At 38.8% G+C, this 26,406-nt stretch overlaps 1 protein-coding gene across 1 annotated transcript in view; it reads right to left on the bottom strand.

The window, feature by feature from the left end:
• Positions 1 to 26,406, bottom strand: part of mybbp1a (MYB binding protein 1a) — a 52,661-nt gene that overhangs the window by 14,597 nt on the left and 11,658 nt on the right. The window contains exons 3-20 of the mRNA XM_062960678.1: positions 24,409 to 24,507; positions 23,348 to 23,431; positions 23,126 to 23,200; positions 22,531 to 22,638; positions 22,140 to 22,330; positions 21,776 to 21,943; positions 20,058 to 20,175; positions 17,740 to 18,029; positions 15,183 to 15,299; positions 14,379 to 14,504; positions 11,720 to 11,926; positions 10,319 to 10,427; positions 9,157 to 9,253; positions 8,651 to 8,808; positions 6,417 to 6,509; positions 3,962 to 4,114; positions 3,678 to 3,842; positions 11 to 168 (exon numbers count right to left, since the gene is read on the bottom strand). Of these exons, the coding sequence (XP_062816748.1) occupies positions 11 to 168; positions 3,678 to 3,842; positions 3,962 to 4,114; positions 6,417 to 6,509; positions 8,651 to 8,808; positions 9,157 to 9,253; positions 10,319 to 10,427; positions 11,720 to 11,926; positions 14,379 to 14,504; positions 15,183 to 15,299; positions 17,740 to 18,029; positions 20,058 to 20,175; positions 21,776 to 21,943; positions 22,140 to 22,330; positions 22,531 to 22,638; positions 23,126 to 23,200; positions 23,348 to 23,431; positions 24,409 to 24,507 (2,516 nt within the window). The remainder of the gene's footprint in view (positions 1 to 10; positions 169 to 3,677; positions 3,843 to 3,961; positions 4,115 to 6,416; positions 6,510 to 8,650; positions 8,809 to 9,156; positions 9,254 to 10,318; positions 10,428 to 11,719; positions 11,927 to 14,378; positions 14,505 to 15,182; positions 15,300 to 17,739; positions 18,030 to 20,057; positions 20,176 to 21,775; positions 21,944 to 22,139; positions 22,331 to 22,530; positions 22,639 to 23,125; positions 23,201 to 23,347; positions 23,432 to 24,408; positions 24,508 to 26,406) is intronic.

Below are 26,406 nucleotides of genomic sequence, written 5' to 3' on the forward strand. Positions count from 1 at the left end.
CTGGACTCACGTGAAGATGTCGGCCGTCTTGCGGAGGAAGTCCTGCTCTTGCTTGCCCGAGTCGGAGCTCATGCTCTGCTCGATGACGGAGAGGAGGGGCTCGATGACGCGGAAGACCAGCGGGTTCTCGGGCTGCTTCGTCAGAAACACCTCCACCAAGTCCAGGACCTGGAAGGACGAGCACAGGAATAATAATAAATGGACAAGGAGACACAAGAGAGGGGCAGAATCCTAGAGGTGGAAAAGAATTCATTTTGGAATAAGCTCTCGACCATTAGTAATCTAGCTTGCTGTTGTCCTATGCAGCCCAAAAGACAGTTGCATCTGTCAAGCAGGAAATTTAGGAACCGCTTTATGCAGGGAGGCTAATTTAACAAATTTATGACACCATAAAAAAAACCTCCAGCAGTGTGTGGAAGAATGAGGAAGTACTCCATCAAGGACTCGGTGTCACAAGTGGACGGTGAAGTGGCAGCTCCCCCTGTGGCCAGAATCAAGCATACCCTCATGAAGCCAGAAGCTGGAAAACGTTAAATTGCCTCTCTGTCTGTCTATATATGTTGTATGTCTAATGGCATTGAATGTTTGCCATGTATATGTGCATTGTGATCTGCCCTGAGTCCCTTTGAGGTGAAAAGGGCGGAATATAAAAACTGTAAATAAATAAATAAAAATCTATATCAACAACAAGCATTCTCACAGTCTCAGGGCCCAAACAGTTCAGGGATCAAAAATACACAAAGTGTATACAGATTAATAAACTGCTAAAAAATGCAGAAAGACGTGCTAGACCAAGTACATACAGTAGAGTCTCACTTATCCAACATTCTGGATTATCCAACGCTTTTTTGTAGTCAATGTTTTCAATACATCATGATATTTTGGAGCCAAGTTCGTAAATACAGTAATTACTACATAGCATTATTGTGTATTGAACTACTTTTTCTGACAAATTTGTGGTATAACATGATGTTTTGATCCTTAATTTGTAAAAGCATAACCTAATTTGATGTTTAATAGGCTTTTCCTTAATCCCTCCTTATTATCCAACATATTCGCTTATCCAACGTTCTGCCGGCCTGTTTATGTTGGATAAGTGAGACTCTACTGTATATGTGCATTGTGATCTGCCCTGAGTCCCTTTGAGGTGAAAAGGGCGGAATATAAAAACTGTAAATAAATGAAATAAAATCTATATGAACAACAAGCATTCTCACAGTCCCAAGGCCCAAACAGTTCAGGGATCAAAAATACACAAAGTGTATACAGATTAATAAACTGATAAAAAATGCAGAAAGACGTGCTAGACCAAGTACATATTAACAAAAATGAGAACAAGGTTGTAGAATCAAGAGTTGGAAAAGACCCTAAGGGTCATCCAGTCCAATATTATTCTGCCATAAAGGAAGACACAATCCGATCCCTCCTGACAAATGGCCATCCAGTTTCTGCTTAAAATAATACAGGGTTTTAGCCTGGTTTATTACCATGAAACAATCACTGATTTCATAAGCTTATACTGACCCCTGGAGGCTGCAGTTAATTCAAAATAATACAATCGCTTTCTCATCCTGTGTTATAAGTGCTTTCGAAATGCCAGTTGACTTATTTATAACACCACTGACTCCACAGGGCTTCTAAAATTTTTTCCACCCCAGACTTCTTTCAGCCTGAGAAATTTTGACGTAACCCCAGGTATATCTATATACATACATTCACTGTAAACACAGCACAATAGATTTGCAAAACTGTATTTTTCAGAATCCCAACACAGAGCTAAAGGGACCCCAGTTGGCTTACAGTAAACAGTCATCCCTGGTAGTATTATTATTATTATTATTATTAATATTAATAATAATAACATTACCATATAATGATATAGTACAATATAGTAATTTAATGCTTATATTATGCTATGCTAATAATATATTGTATGTACATTTGATATGTAAGCTGCTCTGAGTCCCCTCCGGGGTGAGAAGAGCGGGATATAAATGTAATAAATAAATAAATAAATAAATAAATAAATAACTTTATTTTTGTACCCACCTCCATCTCCCTGAAGGGACTCAGGGTGGCTAACATGGGACCAAGCCCAGGCAATTACAATAAAGCAAAATAAAATACATAGATGACACGCATCATCAAGAGGTAAGGAGAATTAAAATTTGATGCAAAGCACTGGTTGTGCTGTGACTTCCAGGCTCCAGTTTTCACTTTGTGCTTTATGCCATTGAATCTAAGGCGCACCTTATGGGAAAGAAAACCTTGCAGATTGAATCCACTTTAAGTGCTTTGATTCAATGCTATGGAGTCATGTGCCAATATAATAATATATAATAATCGTATTATGCTATACTAATAATATATATATTATAATATTATAATGGTAGATTTATATGACATGTAATATTACTAATAATATTACAATATAGTGTTATAGTACAATATAGTAATATATAACGCTTATATTGTGCTATACGAATAATATAATATATTGTATGTACATATGACTTGTGAGTTGCCCTGAGTCCCCTTCGAGGTTAGAAGGGCGGGATATACCGTATATACTCGAGTATAAGCCGACCCGAATATAAGCCGAGGCACCTAATTTTATCACAAAAAAACTGGGAAATCATTGACTCCAGTATAAGCCGAGATACCAATAAAATTACATTAATTGAGGCATCCGTAGTTTAAATGTTTTGAATCTTTACATCAAACTGTAATTTAAGATATGACTGTCCAACTCTGATTAAATCATTATTTTCACCTTCTTCAAAGTAAATGTGCTTATGTATCCTTTTAATAATAATCGAGTGAAATAATAAATGTAATAATAATAATAATAATAATAATAATAAATGCAGTAAAATAATAAATGTATTAATAATAATAAAAATAGAGTAAAATAAATATTAAAGTAACAATAATAGAGTAAAATAATAAATGTAAAAATAATTAATAGAGTAAAATAATAAATGTAACCATACGAATAATAATAATAGAGAAAAATAATATACCATATATACTTGAGTATAAGCTGACCTGAATATAAGCCCACCAGGACTCTCATCGGAGTATAAGCCGAGGAGGGTTTTTTCAGTCCTAAAAAAGGGCTGAAAAACTAGGCTTATACTCGAGTATATACAGTAACTGCCACTAATAAATAAATAAATACAGTAGAGTCTCACTTATCCAAGCCTCACTTATCCAAGCTTCTGGATTATCCAAGCCATTTTTGTATTCAATATTTTCAATATATCGTGATATTTTGGTGCTAAATTCGTAAATACAGTAATTACAACATAACATTACTGCGTATTGAACTGCTTTTTCTGTCAAATTTGTTGTAAAACATGATGTTTTGGTGCTTAATTTGTAAAATCATAACCTAATTTGATGTTTGATAAGCTTTTCCTTAATCCCTCCTTATTATCCAAGATATTCACTTATCCAAGCTTCTGCCGGCCCGTTTAACTTGGATAAGTGAGACTCTACTGTAAATAAATAATAAGATGGTCACCATATGATGCAAATCTCAGGTGCACGCTAATTTTGGTGAGGTCATTTAGTCAAAAAAGGTGAGCATTAGATTTGAGTCAATACGGTATTTTAGCACCCTATCCTTGGTTAATATTTAGCATGCTCTCAGGCAAAAAGGCCTTGCCTCCTACCTTAATTTTGAATTCCCGGCGCAAGATCTTCTCCTTCCGGATTTTTTCTTTCTCGTCCTTTTTGGCCTGGACCCGCTTCCGCTGCTCGGCAAAGAGGGCCGAGAGGTTCCCGTCGAGGGACATCATGGTCTCGTCGTCAAAGTCCTCGTCGCTGTCGTCCCCGCCCTTGGATTCGACAAATGGCCAAAGTGAAAAGCAGGCCGGGAAGAGGCTAGGCAGCACGGAAATCGACATTGAAGGAGTTAAAGCATTGAAGCCCAGAAAAGGAAAGGGCCCCTACTAACCAGTGCATTTCCGGCCTGCAAAACGTTGGTCAGCATGGAGCGGAAGGCCTCGTCCGCCTCGCCCTCGGCTTCGCTGTCCGTCTCCGGAGCGTTGTCCTCCTCCGAGCTGTCTTCCTCGGCAGAACTCTCTCCGCTGCTCCCATCGTCACTCTCCTCCAAAAGAGAGAAAGGAAAAATAAGAAAAAGTGTTGGGGAGTTCCAAAAAAGTATGTCCTTCTGATGGCAGGTGGAAAAATATCTATCCAGACTGGCTTTTCTATTACATACGCATATTAAAACCTACTTCTGTAAAATGCGTATTAAAATAATAATAATAATAATAATAATAATAATAATAATAATAATAATAATAATAATAATAATTGCATGGAAAGTTCCTTGACAAAATTGAAGGAAAAGCTGACAAGGAGAAGACCTGGCTCTGGCTCACGAATGGGACCCTAAAGAAGGAGACAGAAGGCCTGATCCTTGCAGCCCAGGAGCAAGACATCAGGACAAAGGCAATTCAGGCCAAGATGGAAAAATCAGCTGATGACCCAAAATGTAGACTGTGCAAGGAAACCAACGAAACCATTGATCATATCCTCAGCTGCTGTAAGAAAATTGCACAGACAGACTACAAACAGAGGCACAACTGTGTGGCCCAAATGATCCATTGGAACTTATGCCTCAAGTACCACCTCCCAGCAGCAAAGAACTGGTGGGATCACAAACCAGCAAAGGTCGTGGAAAATGAACACGCAAAGATCCTGTGGGACTTCCGAATCCAGACTGACAAAGTTCTGGAACACAACACACCAGACATCACAGTTGTGGAAAAGAACAAGGTTTGGATAATTGATGTCGCCATCCCAGGTGACAGTCGCATTGATGAAAACAACAGGAAAAACTCAGCCGCTATCAGGACCTCAAGATTGAACTTCAAAGACTCTGGCAGAAACCAGTGCAGGTGGTCCCGGTGGTGATGGGCACACTGGGTGCCGTGCCAAAAGATCTCAGCCGGCATTTGGAAACAATAGACATTGACAAAATTACGATCTGCCAACTGCAAAAGGCCACCCTGCTGGGATCTGCACGCATCATCCGAAAATACATCACACAGTCCTAGACACTTGGGAAGTGTTCGACTTGTGGTTTGTGAAACGAAATCCAGCATATCTATCTTGTTTGCTGTGTCATACAACGTCGTTGTGTCAATAATAATAATAATAATAATAATAAGTGCACAACTACTGCACTTTATCACACTGCACTCTTATTGATTGAACTCTGTCATGAGATCCTTAATTCCCGCTTGTAGAGTCTGCTGAATTTTATCTTACAGTTTGTATATTATGTTCAGACTCTAATTTTCTAATGTTTTGATGTTGATGTTTTATGCTGGTTTGTATGTTTATACTATTTTACCTGTTTTACATTGGTTTAATTATTCAGTATTTTATTGTATGTTGAAACTGGGCTTGTCCCCGTGTGAGCCGCCCCGCTGGGGAGATGGAAGCAGGATATAAAAATAAAGTTATTATTTATTATTATTATAATAAAAACATCCAAAAATACATCACACAGTCCTAAACACTTGGGAAGTGTTCAACTTGTGATAAGAAATCCAGTATATCTATCTTGTTTGCTGTATCATACTATGTCGTTGTGTCAATAATAATAATAATAATAATAATAATAATAATAATAATAATAATAATAATAATAATACTTTATTTATACCCCGCTCCCAAAGGAGTCGGGGTGGCTTACGCTGGGACAAGCCCAAAACAGTATTACATCAATAAAAACAGTAACACAATAAAATCACAATATAATAACACATCTTACAAAAGTTAAAATAACGTGAAACATAGACAGTAATCTCAATACACAGACTACAGATTGACCCAGGATGATGGAAGTTGAAGTTTCCCATCGGGGTTGGGCTGCAGAAAATCCTGCCGACTGAAAGGTCGGCAGTTTGAGCCCAGGTCGGGGTGAGCACCCGTCATCAGCCCCAGCTCACCTGCCTACCTAGCAGATTGAAAGCTGAAATGCGAGTAGATAAATAGGTACTGCTTTTAGCCTGGCGGTAATAAAAGGCGCCTTTAAGGAAATTGATCAGGAAGACAAGACTACAAAAATCTCCTTGGCATAGAAGAGGGAGTGACAGCATCTCCCCGTGGCTAGAGTCGGAAATAAAATGGGAAATGCCTTTACCTCTGTTTGTGTATTGTCTGTCCTTGTTAATTGTATAAGGGCACTGAATGCTTGCCGTATGTGTCTTCTATAATTTGCCCTGCGTCCCCTTGGGGAGACAGAGTGGAATATAAATAAAGTATATTATTATTAGTTCATCCAAAGACCCATGTGTCTCATTTCTCATTGGACCATGCATAAAATTCCAAACCAAACAATGACTAATTCTAATGTTTATGCTAATAAAACTCTTAAACACAAGCAGAGTTCTCACCTCATCTGGCAAAGATTTCTTCTTTGTCTTCTGGGCCTCTTCGACAACCACAACAGCACTTTCTTCATCCTGGTCTTGTTGTGGGTCAAGAACCTTGAGGGGAAACAAATACTCTGTAATTCTGTTAAAGATCCCGATCATAGAACAATAGACTCCAAAATTTAGTTGCTGGAGTGCTTTGGGAGAAATTGGCCTTCCTTTCTGGGAGTTGTAGTTCACCCACAACCAGAGAAACTTCAAGGACTGATCGAGTTTCTCAGGGATTAACCTTGCATGATGTTAGTTGTAATTAATCCACAACCTTATGCATTTTGTATACCGTATATACTCGAGTATAAGCTGACCTGAATATAAGCCAAGGCACCTAATTTTACCACAAAAAAAAACTGGGAAAACATTGACTCCAGTATAAGCCGAGGGTGGTCAATTTTAGAAATAAAAATAGATACCAATAAAATTAATTAATTGAGAAATCAGTAGGTTAAATGTTTTTGAATATTTGCATAAAGCTCAAATTTAAGATAAGACTGTCCAACTCTGATCAAATCATGATTCTCATCTTCTTCAATGTAAATGTGTTTATGTATCCTTTTAATAAAAATAGAGTAAAATAATACATGTAATAATAATAGTAATAATACATGTAATAATAATAATAATAAATACAGGAAAATAATACAAGTACAGTAGAGTCTCGCTTATCCAATGTAAACGGGCCGGCAGAATGTTGGATAAGCGAATATGTTGGATAATAAGGAGAGATTAAGGAAAAGTCTATTAAACATCAAATTAGGTTATGATTTTACAAATTAAACACCAAAACATCACGTTATACAACAAATCTGACAGAAAAGGTAGTTCAATACGCAGTAATGCTACCTAGTAATTACTATATTTATGAATTTAGCACCAAAATATCACGATTTATTGAAAACATTGACTACAAAAATGCATTGGATAATCCAGAATGTTGGATAAGCGAGTGTTGGATAAGTGAGACTCACCTGTAAGAAATGTACAGTAGAATCTCACTTATCCAACATGAACGGGCCGGCAGAACATTGGATAAGCAAATATGTTGGATAATAAGGAGAGATTAAGGAAAAGCCTATTAAACATCAAATTAGGTTATGATTTTACAAATTAAGCACCAAAACATGATGTTATACAACAAATCTGACAGAAAAGGTAGTTCAATACGCAGTAATGCTATGTAGTCATTACTGTATTTATTGTGTTGGATAAGTGAGACTCTACTGTAATAATAAATAGAGTAAAATAATAAATGCAATAATAATAATAAGATCAGAGTGGAATACTATATTATTATTAATAATAAAAATAGAGTAAAATAAATGTAATAGTAGCAACAATAATAGAGAAAAATAATAAATGTAATAATACCAATAATAATAGAGAAAAATAATAAATGTACCATATATTCTCAAGTATAAGCTGACCCAAATATAAGCCAACCAGGATCCTCACCCGAGTATAAACCAAGGGGTTTTTTTTCAGTCTTTAAAAAAGGGCTGAAAAACTAGGCTTATAGTTTTATAGTCAAGTATATACAGTAATTGTATTGTTTTACTTTGCTTAATAATGTGTTATTATGTTGCTATGTAATGTATGTGTTGTTTTTATGATTGGAAACCGCCCTGAGTCCCATCCGGGAGATAGGGCGGTATATAAAGAAAATATTATTATTATTATTATATTATTATTATTATTATTATTATTATTATTATTATTATTATTATTATTATTATGCTGATCGGGTTTTTGCCCCATGTGAGCCGCCCTGAGTCCCCGCGGGGAAATGATGGCAGGGTATAAATGAAGTTTTTTAATTCTTATTGTTATTATCCAACATAAATGGGCCATAAATGGATAATAAGGAGGGATTAAGGAAAAGCCTATTAAACATAAAATTACGTTGATTTTACAAATTAAGCACCAAAACATCATGTTTTACAACAAATTAGCAGAATAAGCAGTTCAACACACGGTAACGTTATGTAGTAATTACTGTATTTACGAATTTCACACCAAAATATCGCAACATTTACTAGAAAAACATTTGACTACTAAAAGGCAGACTGCGTTGGATAATACACAACGTTGGATAAGTGAAGGTTGGATAAGCGAGACTTTACTGTACATATGTACATAAAAAAAAGAAAACAATGAAGCAGGAGGAGGATTATACATTATGATAAAAACGGAGCACTCACATCCAGAATGAGTTGCAGAGCAGCCTCCGTCATGTGCTGACACACGAGCGCAAACACGCTTCTGCAGACCCGCCGAATCAATGCGCTAGACTGTGCCAGAAGGGAGAGGAGCACCTCCACAATCACCTCCACCCATTCGGGCTCCTCGTCTTCGCCACCTGAATACGGAAAACAAGGGACTGAGATTCCGGGGGAAAAACTCCTCTCCAACCAGAAGGTGCAGAAACCAAGACAATCTTGTGTTGTCGAAGGCTTTCATGGCCAAGATCACAGGGTTGTTGTATGTCTTTCGGGCTGTGTGGCCATGTTCCAGAAGCATTCTCTCCTGACGTTTCGCCCACATCTATGGCAAGCATCCTCAGAGGTTGTGTGGTTACCTCACAACCTCTGAGGATGCCTGCCATAGATGTGGGCGAAACGTCAGGAGAGAATGCTTCTGGAACATGGCCACACAGCCCGAAAGACATACAACAACCCCAAGACAATCTTCTCGGAATGGAACTTACCAGCAGAAACGGAGGTTTTCTTTTTAGTTTTCTCTCCAAAGGCTCTCTTGGTGCAGTTCTGGAGGTCGTTCAGGAGGTTCACACACTCAGCAGGAGACTAATCGGGGGTAAATCCAAAGCAGAGAAGGAAAGAAGAGACCAAAAAGCAAATATGGATTATTACACAAGTTTCTTCTTCTCTGCTTCCTTCTTTCCCTCCGAAAGAGTTTTAAGAACCATCTCTTCCGACAGAAGAATGACCCAGTTAGTTTTAATCATGAGTTTTAAACTCAAGTCTTGTGTTCACTAGTTTAATCTTTGTACTGTGTATTTTAATATATCGATTATGTGTTTTAGCTATGTTCTAGCCCACTTTGAGCTATGAGGAGAAAGGTATTATTATTATTATTTTATTGTATGACACACCAAACAAGATAGATATGCTGGATTTCGTATCACAAAATCACAAGTCGAACACTTCCCAAGTGTCTAGGACCAGGGGTCCCCAAACTTTTTAAGCAGGGGGCCAGTTCACAATCCTTTGGACTGTTGGAGGGCTGGAATATAGTTGGCCACCAAGCAATTATTATTATTATTATTTTTATTAATAATAATAATAATAAATAACAGCAATAATAATAAAAAGAGGGTTGGAAGAGACCCTTTGGGCCATTGAGTCCAATCCCCTTCTGCCTTTGTGCACCGAAAACACAAGCAAAGCATCCCTGACAGATGGCCACCCAGCCTCAATGTTAATAACAACAACAACAACAACAACAATAATAATGGTTGTAAGAGAAAAAGAGACCCCTTGGGTCATTTAGTCCAACCCCCTTATGCCCTTGTGCCATGGGGGCCGGATAAATGGCTTCGATGGGCCGCATCCGGCCCCCGGGCCTTAGTTTGGGGACCCCTGGTCTAGGACTGTGTGATGTATTTTCGGATGATGCGTGCAGATCCCAGTAGGGTGGCCTTTTGCAGTTATTATTATTATTATTTAACACAGAACTCTCCCTCCCTCCTCAGAATCTAGCAAAAAGAAGGCACCTATTTTTTTCCACCGCATAATAGTCGCACCCTCCTTTTCCCAACAAAAAGGGGTAATTAAAAAGTGCGACTATTACGTGATGAAATACGAGAGTTACACTTCAAAGCCACACACGTCCATCAAGCCTGGCGTTACCTTGAAGAGGTGGATGCCCACCAGCAGCAAGAGGTGTTGGAAGGCGGTGGTCTTCAAGGTGAGGCTCTTCTGCTCTCTCCTCCGAAGGGCTTCCACCGTCTGCAGCATCCTGCGGGGAAGGAGAATGGTCAAAGATGTAGGAGACCTTGCCGCAATAGGATTTAATATCCTCTGGCATTGGTTAGCAGGGAGGGAGGCGGGAGGCAAAACAAAGGAGGGAAGCCAACCAAGCTGACCCAAACCCATCCTGCCGCCCTGACGAGAATGGGGAGATTTGCTGTTGTTTTTTCTCTTCTTAAGATGGGGTGGGCAAACCATCCAGAAATAGCCCTTATCTCATCATTTTTTCCCCAGCCTTGATGTTGCACCCTAGCAGTGAGACGCCATTTCACCTAGCACCCCATTAGAGGCCAGTAGTCCAGTAATAAAATGTTTATTGAAGAAAGAATATAAAAAGGGAAAAAGGTCAAATCCAAATAAGGCAGTCAGGATATAAGATGCAATATATGAAATAAGCCAGAGTTCACTAACAGTAATTCAAAAATAGAAGGGAAAATCTCAGAACCAAGAAATCCAAAAACACAGAAATAATCCAAGGTAATTTCCATGAACAGGAACACAGGAATCTCTCCCAGGCAAAGTCTTCAAAGGTACATAGGCAAAGACAGGAACACAAAACGTGAATCTTGACAATTCAAGAATCAGGAACTTGGAAATAGGAATAAGAGATTTTTCCCATTTAGATACATTGTCTCCTCTGGGATGCTTGAAGCCAAAGCGAATTAATTTAAGCCCGTCCAGGTTCCCATGAAATCATGTCTAAGGCACCTTATCTCAGAATCGCTGGGAAGACCTAGTTTGCCTGCTTTTCATGCCCTGCGTTCTCAAATCTAACCTACACTCCCTTGAAACCTCCTCAACCTCATCTTCCCAAAGCTTTTTCTCCAGGAAAATGATACTTTCAGTTTCTCCAGGTGCCTAGGAATGATCAAAAGAATGCAAAGCATCAGCCGGGTCAGCCTGACCTGTCTGCAATTCTCCCTAATGCTTCTTCCTCTGAATCCTGTGATGCTTGCCAGACTACAACACTTGATTTGGTCAACAAAAAGCTCGTATTACCCATGCTATGTGCCTTAAGATTCAAAATAGTCAAAAGTGAGAGAATTTGACAACAAGCCACATTTCCCACATTTTGGGAAATGTGGCTTGTTGTGGAAATAAAGTTTGGGGATAAAACTTTTCCCCATGATGATAATTCTTCTAGGAGGTGATTTCCCTTCTCTCACTTCCTGTGGTCTCAGTCCTGTTCTTAACTAGGAATCGTTTGTAAATCAGGCATTTTTAACTCAGGGACTGTCTGTACATGTTTTCCACAGCTGAGACCCCATCAGCAGCTCTTACCGGTCCCAAGCGAACTGGGCCTCTTCGCTGAACGGTGCCACGGCTTCGACGTGCTTCTTGTTGGAGAGGAGAGTATTGGCGTACTGGACGGCCAGGTAGATCCACGGCTCCCCGCTGGCCGCCAAGCCGTGGAGGTGCTTCTTCCGCATCTCTTCTGCCTCGGCTGACTCCCCCAGGGCAGGCATGGTGTTCAGGTGCTGAAGCAAACTGAGAAAGAAGTCGCAGTCAGAAAGAGAAGAATAAAATTTATAAAAACCCCCCTTCCCCTTCTCAGATTTTGCCCAGCATCCTCCACACAGAAAACACACCGCATTTCCTATTCATGACTACTGCATTTCATCAAATAACCACCTCTGTGGAATAGTCGCATCTGTCGGAATTCAACCCCACACTGCCCAAGTCTCCAGTCCTCAATGAGGAGGAGGTAGTTAGCTTAGAATAGGCTGAGGGAAATCCCTTCACCCTGGTCTCCTGAATGACAGCTGGAATGTATCTATTTCTTCTCTCCTCTCTGTTTCTGCTCTCAATCTGATTGATTATAATCATAGTTATATTCCTCACACTTCTCCTGGTTATTGATATTAGCTCAGGGCTCCTCTCATCCCAAATTGACCTCAAATGAATCTGTGGCACTTTATTTGTATTTCTGAGATTGCAACTTAGGATGTACACTTTGCTGATCTATTATTACAACCTCACTGTTTTTAATTCTGTGTTTTTAGTAAGTGTTTCATTCTTCTGGTCAATGTTTAAATATTATAACTGGTGCATGTCCCCTTGATCTGGTCATGTAAGTGTGATTGATTGTTATAATTGTATTATTTTACTTTGTTCAATAATGTGTATTATGTTGTTATGTAATGTTTGTGTTGCTTTTATGACTGTAACCACCCTGAGTCCCATCTGGGAGATAGGGCGGTATATAAATAAAGTTTTATTATTATTATTATTATTATGTTATTGTTTATTGATTTATTCTACATTGTTATTAATTTGTTTTTGATATTTCTGTGAGCCGCCCCGAGTCCCCTTCAGGGGAGATGGTGGCGAGATATAAATAAACTTCTTCTTCTTATCCTTATTATTATTATTATTATTATTATTATTATTATTATTATTATTATTATGTAGAATGGATACTTGGCAGGGGCATGCCTTTTGTCTTTGACTTTCTACTTTCACATCTTGGTGTGTGCTGTGTGTTTTGAGATATCACTCTGCTTGTGTGTAAGGAGAGATGTAGTGTTCAGAGATTTTTCCCTCTCTTCGGAACACTTAGAGAGATGAGGCTAGTTAGTATAGTTCAGGCCAAGTTATTTAGTAGGAAGAAATGTTATTATTTTTGTAAATTTTAAAGATTGAACTCGGCATGTTTGCCTCCTGAGCTCTAGATTCTTTACAGCCACATGGCACTTCACGCTCTGCTTGCTGTGAGCTGAATGCTCAAACATAAATATCTCATCTCTGTATATTTTTGGATGCTCTGCTGTTCTTGGGTAGTTATTATTTTTGTAAATAAACCTTTTGTGTGTTGTCGAAGGTTTTCATGGCCGGGATGACAGGGTTGTTGTATGTCTTTCGGGCTGTGTGGCCATGTTCCAGAAGTATTCTCTCCTGACGTTTCGCCCACATCTATGGCAGGCATCCTCAGAGGTTGTGAGGTATGGATAAACTAGGCAAGGAAAGGAATATATACATATATATATATATATATATCTGTGAACTCTCTGGACTCTCCAAAGATATATATTTTTTTCCTTTCCTTGACTAGTTTATCTATACCACACAACCTCTGAGGATGCCTGCCATAGATGTGGGCGAAACGTCAGGAGAGAATACTTCTGGAACATGGCCACACAGCCCGAAAGACATACAACAAACCTTTTGTGATTTTAAAGACTGAACTTGGCATGTTTGCCTCCCGAGCTCTAGATTCTTTACAGCCACATGGCACTTCACGCTCTGCTTGCTGTGAACTGAATGCTCAAACATAAATAATAATAATAAATAATAATAAAACTTTATTTATACCCCGCCACCATCTCCCCACAGGGACTCGAGGCGGTTTACATGGGGCAGAGGCCCAAACAACTTAGGACAAAATATAGGCAACATAATACAAATCACACTATAAAAAGACAAAACAGTAATACAATATATCAATTAAAACAAAAATACAGGATAAAAATTGCATTTAAAACACATAAATGGTAAAATCATAATAAATACAGGATAGATTATTAAAAACCCTCTGGGGCTGATTAATTAATGACTGTATCTCCAAATATCCCATCTCTGTATATTTTTGGATGCTCTCCTGTTCTTGGGTATTTATTATTTCTGAAAATAAACCTTTTGTGATTTTAAAGATTGAACTTGGCATGTTTGCCTCCTAAGCTCTAGATTCTTTACAGCCACATGGCACTTCGTGCTCTGCTTGCTGTGAGCTGAATGCTCAAACATAAATATCCCATCTCTGTATATTTTTGGATGCTCTGCTGCTCTTGGGTAGTTTTCCGTAACACCCAGAAAACCCTAACAGAATGAACAAAACAATAGGAAATCTAGGGAAGGGTGTCCCCACCCTTGGGATCAACAGACAGCTACAGAAGCTCCAGTCGACATACTGAGCTGGTTGGTGAGGCAGCAAAGCCAATACCTGAAAAATGAATCTGCCGTCACTGCACGAGTCGACTCATTCAGAGGCACCGAGGGGATGGTTTCCGTCTCTGGTATTTTGGAAGTTGGTTTCCTGGTCTTGAAAAATGCATGGAAGAAGCAGAACCTGGAAGACCAAGGCAGAGATGTCTTAATATGGGCTGCCAAATGAATAATAATGATAATAATAATAATAATAAATAATAATAATAATAATAATAATAATAATAATAATAATAATAATAGACACTTGGGAAGTGTCTGACGTGTGATCCAATACAACAGCCAGCAGAGTGTCTGCTGTGGACCCATCTTGTTGTGTTTCAAATAATAATAATAATGATGATAATAATAATAATGATGATGTTATACAACAAATTTGACAGAAAAAGTAGTTCAATACGCAGTAATGTTACGTTGTAATTACTGTATTTACGAATTTAGCACCAAAATATCACGATGTATTGAAAACATTGACTACAAAAATGGCTTGGATTATCCACAGGCTTGGATAAGTGAGGCTTGGATAAGTGAGACTACTGTAATAATAAATAATAAATTACGATCTGCCAACTGCAAAAGGCCACCCTACTGGGATGTGCGTGCATCATCTGAAAATACATCACACAGTCCTAAACGCTTGGGAAGTGTTCGACGAAATCCAGCATATCTATCTTGTTTGCTGTGTCAGACTATGTTGTTCTGTCAATAATAATAATAATAATAATAATAATAATAATAATTATATATATATATATATATATATATATATATATATATATAGTACCCCGCCACCCTCTCTTACCTGGCAATATCAGTCACAAACTCTTCTTCCCTCTTTATCTGTGGATTTTCAGCGATCCCAACAAGACGGGCGATGAGCCACTTCCTCAGGCGTGTCACGCTGTGCTCCGTCAATTCGCTGCATGAGCAGAAAGAAATGAATCCCCTTGTCTTGTCTTTTGGATATTATACTGTATGGCCCTACCTCCTTTGATGAATTGCAAATCCCAGCAACCCTAGCAAGGAGTGCCGGGAGGGAGGAATGCCAGGAATGACTGCACAATTCCTGCCATATCAGAAACACAACCAAGAACCCCCTAGGAGTCATGCCATATGTATCACCATCGAGGGCCAGGATCTTAATGGAAGATCCCAAGCTTTGTTTACATTTTGCCAGATATCTGTTAGCTGAGAGTGACAGTGCTGCTCTTAAGTGTAAGAAACACAGTAAAAGCTGAGGACTCGGGAGGAATGAGAGACACAGAGATGTAGACCAAGACCGTTTCCTAAGAGAAGCCTTGAAGTAATGTCTTGGCAAATGTGCCAACGGACATCCAGGCAAGTAAATGTGATGGTAACCTGATGCTGGTTCATGACCACCATGTTGCACCACATTTCAAATGCACTGCCAGTCTGATAAATATTTTGATAATATTTGACAAATAACTTCAGTGGCCGGAGGTTATGGATATCTTTAAACAGTGCTTGCTGTAAGTTTTAAATTGTTTTATTTGATATGTTAACTGGGTTTTTATATTGGGATATGATGTTTTAACTGATTATGCATTGGGGTTGGATGTATTTGTATGAATTTTGTATCCTACCCATGGGACAAAAGTGGGATAGAAATGTATTATTATTAATCTATCTTCTCTATATATAAAAGAGTGATGGCATCACGGCGACCCACAAAACAACAAAACTACAGGCCCCCCAACCTCAAAATTTGACAACACAACCCATCATCCATGCCTCTAGGTTGATACAACAAAAAGAAAAGAAAAATAAAGTCCTAATTAGAGAGAAAGGAATAATTGCTTTTATCCAATTGCTGCCAGTTAGAAGGCTAAGCTCCTTCAACTTGGTCTCCTAGCAACCCAATAAAAAATAATAAAAAACACTAAAAATAATTAAACACTAAAAAATTAATACAATAAAATACTATAACAGAAAATAACTAAAAATAATACAAGAAAATAATAAAGTATAATAAATAAAAAGATAACTTACAATAAAATTAATTAAAAAATACAAATAACGTCAAATAAAAATTACACAACAATTTTTAACCAATACCACCACCACTTTGCCACAGCAACGTGTGGCCGGGCACAGCTAATATATATTAAAATGTAATGTGCATTTTCCCCATGGAGAAAACAACAAAACCACTGAACCAAATCACACCAAATTTGGCCACAAAATACATAGTCATGCAATCTATGTCTTTCAATAAAAAAAAAACCTAGAAAAAAAGTCCAAATTACAGAGGATGAGGAAGAGCCGTTCTCCCCCTGGCTGCCAGTCAGAAGATTGAGGGTGCTACTCCAGCTCACCAAACAAGGATTCCCCTAGGCATAACACAGCCAGGCATTGAAGCTGCAAGGCTATTCAGTGAAATTCAACCAGACCAACAAAGGATTTACCTTTGGAGAAGGTGGCCAGGCTTTGGAGTAGCAATACTACTCGTACTATTGAAGCTGACCAACCAAAGATTCCCCTAGGTAGCAAGCAGCCAGGCTTTGAAGCAGTGAGGCTATTTGTTGCAATTCTAGCAGCCAAAAAAACCCCATTCCCCTAGAATGCAAGTTCCCAGGCTTCCTAGCAGCAACCCTATTCCGTTGCATTCCAACTAACCAAACAAGGATTCCCATAAGAAGAAAACGGCGAGGCTTTGAGGCTGCAAGGCTATTCACTACTATTCCACCTGACCAACAAATGATTCCCATAAGCCACAGCAACGTGTGGCCGGGCTGTGGCGCAGCTGGCTAGTAACCAGCTGCTATAAATCACTACTGACCGAGAGGTCATTAGTTCGAAGCCCGGGTCGGGTTAAGCCTCCGACCATTAAAAATAAAAATAGCCCCGGCTTGCTGTTGACCTAGCAGCCCCGAAAGACAGTTGCATCTGTCAAGTAGGGAAATTTAGGGACGCTTTATGTGGGAGGCTAATTTAACTAATCTACAACACCATAAAACTGCTCACGAGGAAAAGAAGAGGAAGAACAGCCACCAATGGACGGTGAAGCAACAGCTCCCCCTGTGGCCGGAATCGTGAAGCTGGAAAGATGTTAAAATGCCTCTGTGTCTGTCTAAAACTGAATGTTGTTTATCTGTTGGCATTGAATGTTTGCCATATATGTGTTCATTGTAATCCGCCCTGAGTCCCCTTCGGGGTGAGAAGGGCGGAATATAAATACTGTAAATAAATAAATAAAAGCTAGTAGTAATAATAATAATAATAATAATAATAATAATAATAATAATCACATATCAACACCCCAGTGATTCCGGCCCTGAAAGCCTTCGAAAATACAATGCAAATATGGTCACATTCAAATCCCGAGAGAAATGACTTACGTGTCCGTCTTCTTCTCGTTCTGCTCCTGCCGCTTGGTGGCAAACTCCACGCAGCAGTCGAGGTCCGGCGCCAGAAACATGCTCTTGATCCAGCTGATGTAGTTGAGCAGGGTGTCGGGAAGCAAATGCCTCACCACCCTCCAGAAGCTGGGCACCACAGGGTAGCCGTGGTTGGTGAGGGTGGAGAAGCCCACCATGACGGCCAACTGCTTCTTCGGGTCGTCGCAGCCTTCGAGGAACGAGCTCACCAAGAGTTCCATTTCTGGGGCAAACTTAAACCTGTTGGGGAGCTGAAAAGACATCCGCAAGAGAAAAGCAGCTGTAACGTTTTGCATGGGAAACTCCTATTATCAGAGCTCATGAACTTATCAAAATTCTCCATCCAAATCTTTTAAACTCGCCACTCTTCTCTTTCTGCTTTCATCTTGTAATCTACTCCTATCTTCTTTATCTTGCTTGTATTTTTAAATTTATTTGTGTGTTTTTGTATTTGATATTACTGTATGCTGGTTTTATATCTGTAAGCCGCCCCGAGTCCCTCTGGGGAGATGGTGGCGGGGTACAAAAATAAAATTATTATTATTATTATTATTATTATTATTATTATTATTATTATCTTCTCCCTTCCCTTTGTTTTTGGTTTTTTTTGTGGCTTCCTTTGCTCCCTATGGTAGCCTCGTATGCGGGAACAATTCAATGGGAAGGAATTTGGCTGTAGATCTGCAAAGCCCCTAGTTCGATGCTAGTTATTAGCACAAACTTTTTCTTCCCAATTTTAATCCAATGAGTTTTATATCTTGCTTGTATTTTTTTTTAATTTTGATCCATTTTCTGATTTTCCTTGATGTTGTATTTATGTCTACTTCTGCAATGCAGCAGCTCAGCGTAATTTGAGAAAGTGAAAATGCTTCTCCAAAAAACTTCTATTACTTGACAGAAGTGTTTTAAGATGCCCTTTGCAATTTGGGCCCAACAGACCACTGAATTCTGGTCTCTCTTTTTATTACTATTATTATTACTATTATTATTACTAATTTATTTTTCATGTCAGGAGCAACTTGAGAAACTGCAAGTTGCTTCTGGTGTGAGAGAATTGGTCGTCTGCAAGGACGTTGCCCAGGGGTCGCCCGGATGTTTTGATGTTTTTACCATCCTTGTGGGAGGCTTCTCTCATGTCCCCGCATGGAGCTGGAGCTGGCAGAGGGAGCTCATCCGCGCTCTCCCCGGGTGGGATTCAAACCTGGCAGCCTTCAGGTCAGCAACCCAACCAAGTCACAAGGCTTTAATCCACTACGCCACCAGGGGCTCCACTATTATTATTATTACTACTACTAATAATAATAATATATTATTATTATATTATTTAGCACAGCAGGTTAATCCCCCAGCTGCAGTAAATCTTGTCAATCAAAAGGTTGACAGTTCAAAGCCCGGGTCAGCATGGCCTTTAGCTCAGCTTCTGCCTACCTAGCGGTTCGAAAGCAAAATGTAAGTAGATAAATAGATACCGCTTAAAAAGCGGGGAGGTATTTTAAGACACCCATAAGGAAATGCCAGGAAAATGCCACCAATATGATCATGGAGGAAGTTTGCGAACAAAGATCTTCGGCAGGAAGATGGAGCAACAGCACCCCTCCATAGCCGAAAAGGAGCACAATCCTCTAAGATGCCGAAGATAGGAAAAGCCTATATTTATATACCTCTATCTATGTACAACTGTCTGTCTTGGAAGTGTATAAACGGCATTGAATGTTTGCCACATATGTATGTTCTGTGATCCGCCCTGCGTCCCCTTCGAAGTGAGAAGAGTGGAATATAAATACTGTAAATAAATATAAATATATTAATACTAAATAATAATAATTAAAAAAAATAAAAAATATTGGGCCACAGTGTCTTCACTTTTAGTGAAGTATGCTTTGTCAGAGTATTAGCAGTGCAGCAGTAGTTGGATGGAATCAGTGGAGTGCAGAATGAAGATACACTCAGAGACGTTGGTAAAACTATTTACAAAGTTTTACTGAAAGAGACGACAGATGAAGACAGGACTTGAACTCTAGGCAAACAGAACTCAACTCCTAGGCAGACAGATCTCGACTGAACTGACGCAATCAATAATGCACACACTTGTGTCTGGATACTCCCTAGTTCAGCCACACAGCTTCTTGACAATTAACTCTTTCCATACTATGTTACACTCTGGATGATGCAATCAGTTGCAATAAAAGCAAGACACAAATTGCATTTAAACACTATCAATACACAAATCCCACATTAACATGCTTTATCCCCCACAGACAGATTTTGTCGTTACTCACCTTCGTTGACACAACATGGATCCCATAGTGTCGCATAACTTCCCCTTGAAGAACCATCTTGAGCTGCTTGAGGGATAAGAGCGGGAGAGCGCTGCCCAGCAACCGGTAGCACATATAACTAGGAAAGAACAAAACACAAAGGTTTTTTTAAAAAAAAGATGATGGCTAAGGCAGAGAATCTCCACATTTGGGTCTGGTTTAGGGCCTATTATGGCTTGGCAAGAAGACTGAAGATACCATCCTATAACTGAATCTCACGCAATGGGAATTATGGAGAAACAAAGGAGGTGAAGACTTCATTAATTGTGGCATGAAAATTGCTGAATTGATATAACTGACCTGGGAACGTTTGGTGTAAACACATGTTTACATTGTGAAAGACAATGACTCTTTTAATTTAAGGAAGTCAGAAACAACGGCTCCTTAAGGATGTTAAACAATATCTGTTTTGGAACCGATAGAGCTTTCTGTAAACCGTATATACTCAAAGATAAGCCGAGTTTCTTAGCCCTTATTTATGAGCTGAAAAAGCCTTCCCCCAGCTTATAATCAGGTCAAGGTCAAGCAATATATGGTATATTTATCTCTCATCTTTTTATTATTATTATTATTAATCTCTCATCTTACCCTCCCTTATCAGTGTTTACTTTTCCAAAGCCTTCCTTGCTCTTAACCAAGGGAATGTTTTGAAAAGGGAAAGAAGCCCTTGCAAGTCAGGAAGAAGAATATACAGTAGAGTCTCACTTATCCAACATTCTGGATTATCCAAGGCATTTTCGTAGTCAATGTTTTCAATGCATTGTGATATTTTGCTGCTAAATTCATAAATACAGTAATTACTACATAGCATTAATGTGTAATGAAATACTTTTTCTGTCAAATTCATTGTATAACATGATGTTTTGGTGCTTAATTTGTAAAATCATAACCTATTTTGATGTTTAATAGGATTTTTCTTAATATCTCCTTATTATCCAACATATTCGCTTATCCAACATTCTGCCGGCCCGTTTATGTTGGATAAGTGAGACTCTACTGTATATATATATATATATATATATATATATATATATATATATATATATACATTAATCTTATTTCCCCCTGAAATATTTGTTAATCTCTGCTAGATAACATAGAAATTTCCCCCTGCAAGCCTTTGCAATCCCCCTGCAAACCTTTATATTTGTACCTATCTATCTATATACATTAATTTTATATATGAATTTCCCCCTCAAGGCTTTGCAAATCTTATATACACATAGTCAGCTAGAGATTCCCATGTACCTGTATATCTGTATCTATGTGTATACATTATTTTATATATGAATTTTCACCTCACATGTTTGCAAGTCTTTGCAAATCCTATACAGACATAATTATCTACATATAGAGATGTCTAGATATATATGAACATAGGGCTTTCAAATACTGCAAGGATTTCATTGGGATCTATTTTTATTTTGAAACTGACCCGTAGTTGCTGCATTTTCCACCCTCGGCTTATACTCGGGTCAATTGGTAAAATTAGGTGTCTCAACTTATATTAGGGTCAGCTTATACTTGAGTATATACGGTAACCAATATAGCTATTATGATAAACCAGTACTGGAGTCTGTGTGTTTATTTCTTTCTCTGAAAGTGTCTGGTAGCAATCTACCCCACTAAAATGGATCAAAAGACAATTTTTAAGGTTCAAAAAGGATTATTCGTGATACCTGCAGGGCCCGGCGTGGTCCGCGAGCAGCCCGTTCTCCACGACGTCTGTCCAGAAGAGCTCAAAGCGGCCTTCCTTCAGGGCCACCTTCATCAAGTCCAAGCCGACGGTCGGAAGGACCCGATCCTTGCGTTCAGTCTTGGCCGCCATTTTCAACACCTCCACCAGTCTCGAGGGAAGAGCAAAGGAAGGGTAAGTCTCAACCTGTTTGCTTAGACGGTGAAGATTGTTCATGGTTGTTTCATACAAAATAATGATAAAGACATTTTGCCATCAAGCCACTGGAAGTTTCCATATTTCAGTGGTTTGTGCTTGTTTCATAGAGAATAATAATAATATTTTTGAGTCTTCTCTTTCCAACTTACCGGGGAACATTCTCCTCGGTGACGACAGCAGACGTGCCTAAGAGCGCCTTCAGCTTTTCTGGACGGAGAACCCTTGGGAACTTCTGGATGCCCACCAGCAAAAGGTACAGCTGCCCCGGGGTGTGGAAAGCGGAGCTGAGCTCGTCTTCCAAGACGCTAAAGAGCACCTCTTCAAACACGGTTTCCGGGATCTAAGATCAACGAGCCAGAAGTGAGCCAACTTCCTTGAATTCCCAGGCTGGGGAAAAGGCAGAATGCCTCTCCGAAAGAGCCAAAGGCCTCTGGGACTGAGGAAGGGCCCTTTGGCTGCAGCGTCAACACAGACCAGGATGAGCCTAACAAAGCAACACAATGGCTTTGAGAGGTCTGTGATCTTGCCATTGAGACCTACCTCGGCGACAATGTCCGCCAGCGTCTTGCGGGGGAGGTCCTTCAGGTGGGCATGATGCTCAGAAAGGCTTTGGAGGAGCTGGACACATTCGGCGAGGGCCTTGGGCTCCTAAGGGAGAAAATACATCGGGATACAGAGATGGGCAGGAGACACGGGGTTGCATCAGTCATTGCCCCTTAATGATGACCTGTTAGCAAGGGGCTATAAAAGGGGGATGAAAGGTCCCATCTTTCTCTTTCCTGCGTGGCTCACTGTAAGGACAAGCTTGAAAGTGGATCTGCGTATACTGATTGCACATTTGTGTATAATGAAACAGTGAAAATTAAAGCCACAATAATAATAATAATAATAATAATAATAATAAGACTTTATTTATACAAAGGGCAACAGACCTGCTGCTCTTTACATGGTTGTTGTTGTTATGTTTGTTTGTACCCTGCTTCTTTCTCTCCACAAGGAGACTCCAAAGGGCTTACATTAAAAGCATTTCAGTGCCATTTAAGCTCTACAGATTGTGTTGCTTTATGTTTATTTATTGTGTGAATTTATACCCCGCTTTTTTTCTCGCCTGCAAGGAGATTCCAAGCAGCTTTACCTTTGCAAGACGTCCCGACTGGAACAGAGCCAAGACTCCAAAGAAGTTTCCAAATAGAGCATTTCGGAAGAGCTTCTAAAATGACAAGGGGGAAAAAAAACCATGAGTTAAAACTGGGGGTGGCAACAGCATTCTATCCTCAAAGGCTTCCAGGACTTATGCATTTTTCTGAGTAGTGTATATATGTATGTATATGTGTGTATATCCTGCCTCTCATCTTACCTTCTTCACTTTGCCAAGACTGTATTTCTCCTTGATTTCTTCCAGAGCCGAGAGGAGGGGGATCTCTTCCAAACCTTGCAAAACCTGGAGGGAAGGAAGAAAACATACTTCACTATCAGAACTTTCCAGGAAATGCAATCATCACAGTTTAATTGTGGAATTTGGAAGGAAGCAACTGCACAGTGAAATTACCAATCCAATGACAGATGAATGAGTGAATGAATTGTATTACGGTCACAGACAATGAGTTTAAAATATTAATATTTTTTTAAAAATATTTTAAAACCAGAAGTTCAGAATATGCAACCATCATTATGGGCTTCCTTTATCTGCAGATATAGATATCAAAACGAGTAGATGAAAACATGATCCACTACAATCCACTATATTCACTATTATAATTGTATATTTATATTACATGCAATATTACTAATAATATTGCAATATAGTCATATAATGTAATATATTGTATGTATATATACTTGTAAACCGCCCTGAGTCCCCTTCGGGGTGAGAAGGGCGGGATATAAATGTCGCAAATAAATAAATAAAATCATCCGCAATGCTATACTATACTAATAATATAACACATTGTATATGCATATAATAGTAATATTATAATGTAATACAGTATAATAATTATACACTATTATAATGGTATATTTATATTACATGTAATATTACTAATAATATTACAATATAGTGTTATAGCAATATAATGCTTATATTGTGCTATGCGAATAATATAATATATTGTATATACATATGACTTGTGAACCACTCTGAGTCCTCTTCGGGGTGAGAAGGGCGGGATATAAATGTCACTAATAAATAAGATAAATAAATAATAAATAATATACCTCCTTATAGTAGTTCTATCACTACTATACTAATTCTATCACTACTATATGTAATAAAATGCATTATTGTTGTTATTGAAACTTAGCTACTTCCCTCTATGAGACATTTTAAATAATGTTCATCATGTCTGCCAGGGATCTTCTGTACAATAATTGCAAATAAATACATAAATACATAATAATAAATAAACAGCTCTGCACCTGTGCCAAGGCCAGGCTGAATCCAGGACGGGATGCCTCTCGCGTGGCTCCTAATCCCACAACCAGGCGCTTCAAAGTGTATTTCAACAGGTCGCTATCCTAAAAAAAAGCAAATTATGGAGACATTGAAACAAGGCCTCGTTGCTTTTTTAATAGAGTGTGCATGGCCATCTGCCAGGAGGGATCTGATTGCGGCTTTCTTGGGGTTGGACTCTATGGCCCTTGAAGCTCCCTTCCAATTCTAGGGTATTATTATTATTAAGCAAAGGCTGGATGGCTCTCTGTCAGGAGGGTTGGATTATGTTTTCAAACTCTACGCTATTACTATTATAATTATCATTATTAAGTAGAGGCTGGATGGCCCTCTGTCAGGAGGGATTGGATGGTGTCTTCCACTTAGGATATTATTATTATTACTATTATTATTATTATTATTAAGTAGAGGCTGGATGGCCCTCTGTCGGGAGGGTTGGTTGGTGTCTTCAAACTCTAGGATATTATCATTATTATTATTATTATTATTATTAAACAGAGGCTGGATGGCTCTCTGTCGGGAGGGTTGGAGTATTTCTTCAAACTCTAGGTGATTGCTATAATAATAATAATAATTATTATTAAGTAGAGGCTGGATGGCCCTCTATCAGGAGAGATCGGATGGTGTCTTCCAATTAGGATATTATTATTATTAAGTAGAGGCTGGATGGCTGTCGGGAGGGTGGGATGGCGTTTTCGAACTCTAGGATATTATTATTATTATTAAACAGAGGCTGGATGGCCCTCTGTCGGGAGGGTTGGATTATGTCTTCGAACTCTAGGCTATTATTATTATTATAATTATCATTATTAAGTAGAGGCTGGATGGCCCTCTGTCGGGAGGGTTGGGTGGCATCTTCGAACTCTAGGATATCATTATTATTATTATTATTACTAAACAGAGGATGGATGGCCTTCTGTTGGAAGGGATTGGACAGTGTTTTCCCACTCTAGGATATTATTATGATAATTATTATTATTCAATAGAGCCTGGATGGCCCTCTGTTGCGAGGGATTGGACGGTGTCTTCCAACTCTAGGATATTATTATCATCATTATTATTAAGTATTATTATAATATATTGTATATACATGTAATATTAATAATATGATGATGATATAACACAATGTAATAATAATTATAATTCACTATTATAATTGTATATTTTTATTACATGCAATATTACTAATAATATTGCAATATAGTCATATAATATAATATATTGTATGTATATATACTTGTAAACCGCCCTGAGTCCCCTTCGGAGTGAGAAGGGCGGGATATAAATGTCGCAAATAAATAATAAATAAGTAGAGGCTGGAAGGCCCTCTGTTAGGAGGTATCAAATGGTGTCTTCCAACTCTAGGATATTATTATTATCATTATTATTAAGTAGAGGCTGGAAGGCCCTCTGTTGGGAGGTATCAAATGGTGTCTTCCAACTCTAGCATATTATCATTATTATTAAGTAGAGGCTGGAAGGCCTTCTGTTGGGAGGTATCAAATGGTGTTTTCCAACTCTAGCATATTATTATTATTCTTAAGTAGAGGCTGGAAGGCCCTCTGTTGGGAGGTATCAAATGGTGTCTTCCAACTCTAGCACATTATTATTAATTAGAAGCTGGAAGGCCCTCTGTTGGGAGGTATCAAATGATGTCTTCCAACTCTAGCATATTATTATTATCATTGAGGCTGGAAGGCCCTCTGTTGGGAGGTATCAAATGGTGTCTTCCAACTCTAGCATATTATTATCATTATTATTGAGGCTGGAAGGCCCTCTGTTGGGAGGCATCAAATGGTGTCTTCCAACTCTAGCATATTATTATTCTTAAGTAGAGGCTGGAAGGCCCTCTGTTGGGAGGTATCAAATGGTGTCTTCCAACTCTAGCACATTATTATTAATTAGAAGCTGGAAGGCCTTCTGTTGGGAGGTATCAAATGATGTCTTCCAACTCTAGCATATTA

This window comes from Anolis carolinensis, unplaced genomic scaffold (genome assembly GCF_035594765.1).
Source record: "Anolis carolinensis isolate JA03-04 unplaced genomic scaffold, rAnoCar3.1.pri scaffold_7, whole genome shotgun sequence".
Taxonomy (NCBI): Eukaryota; Metazoa; Chordata; class Lepidosauria; order Squamata; family Dactyloidae; genus Anolis; species Anolis carolinensis.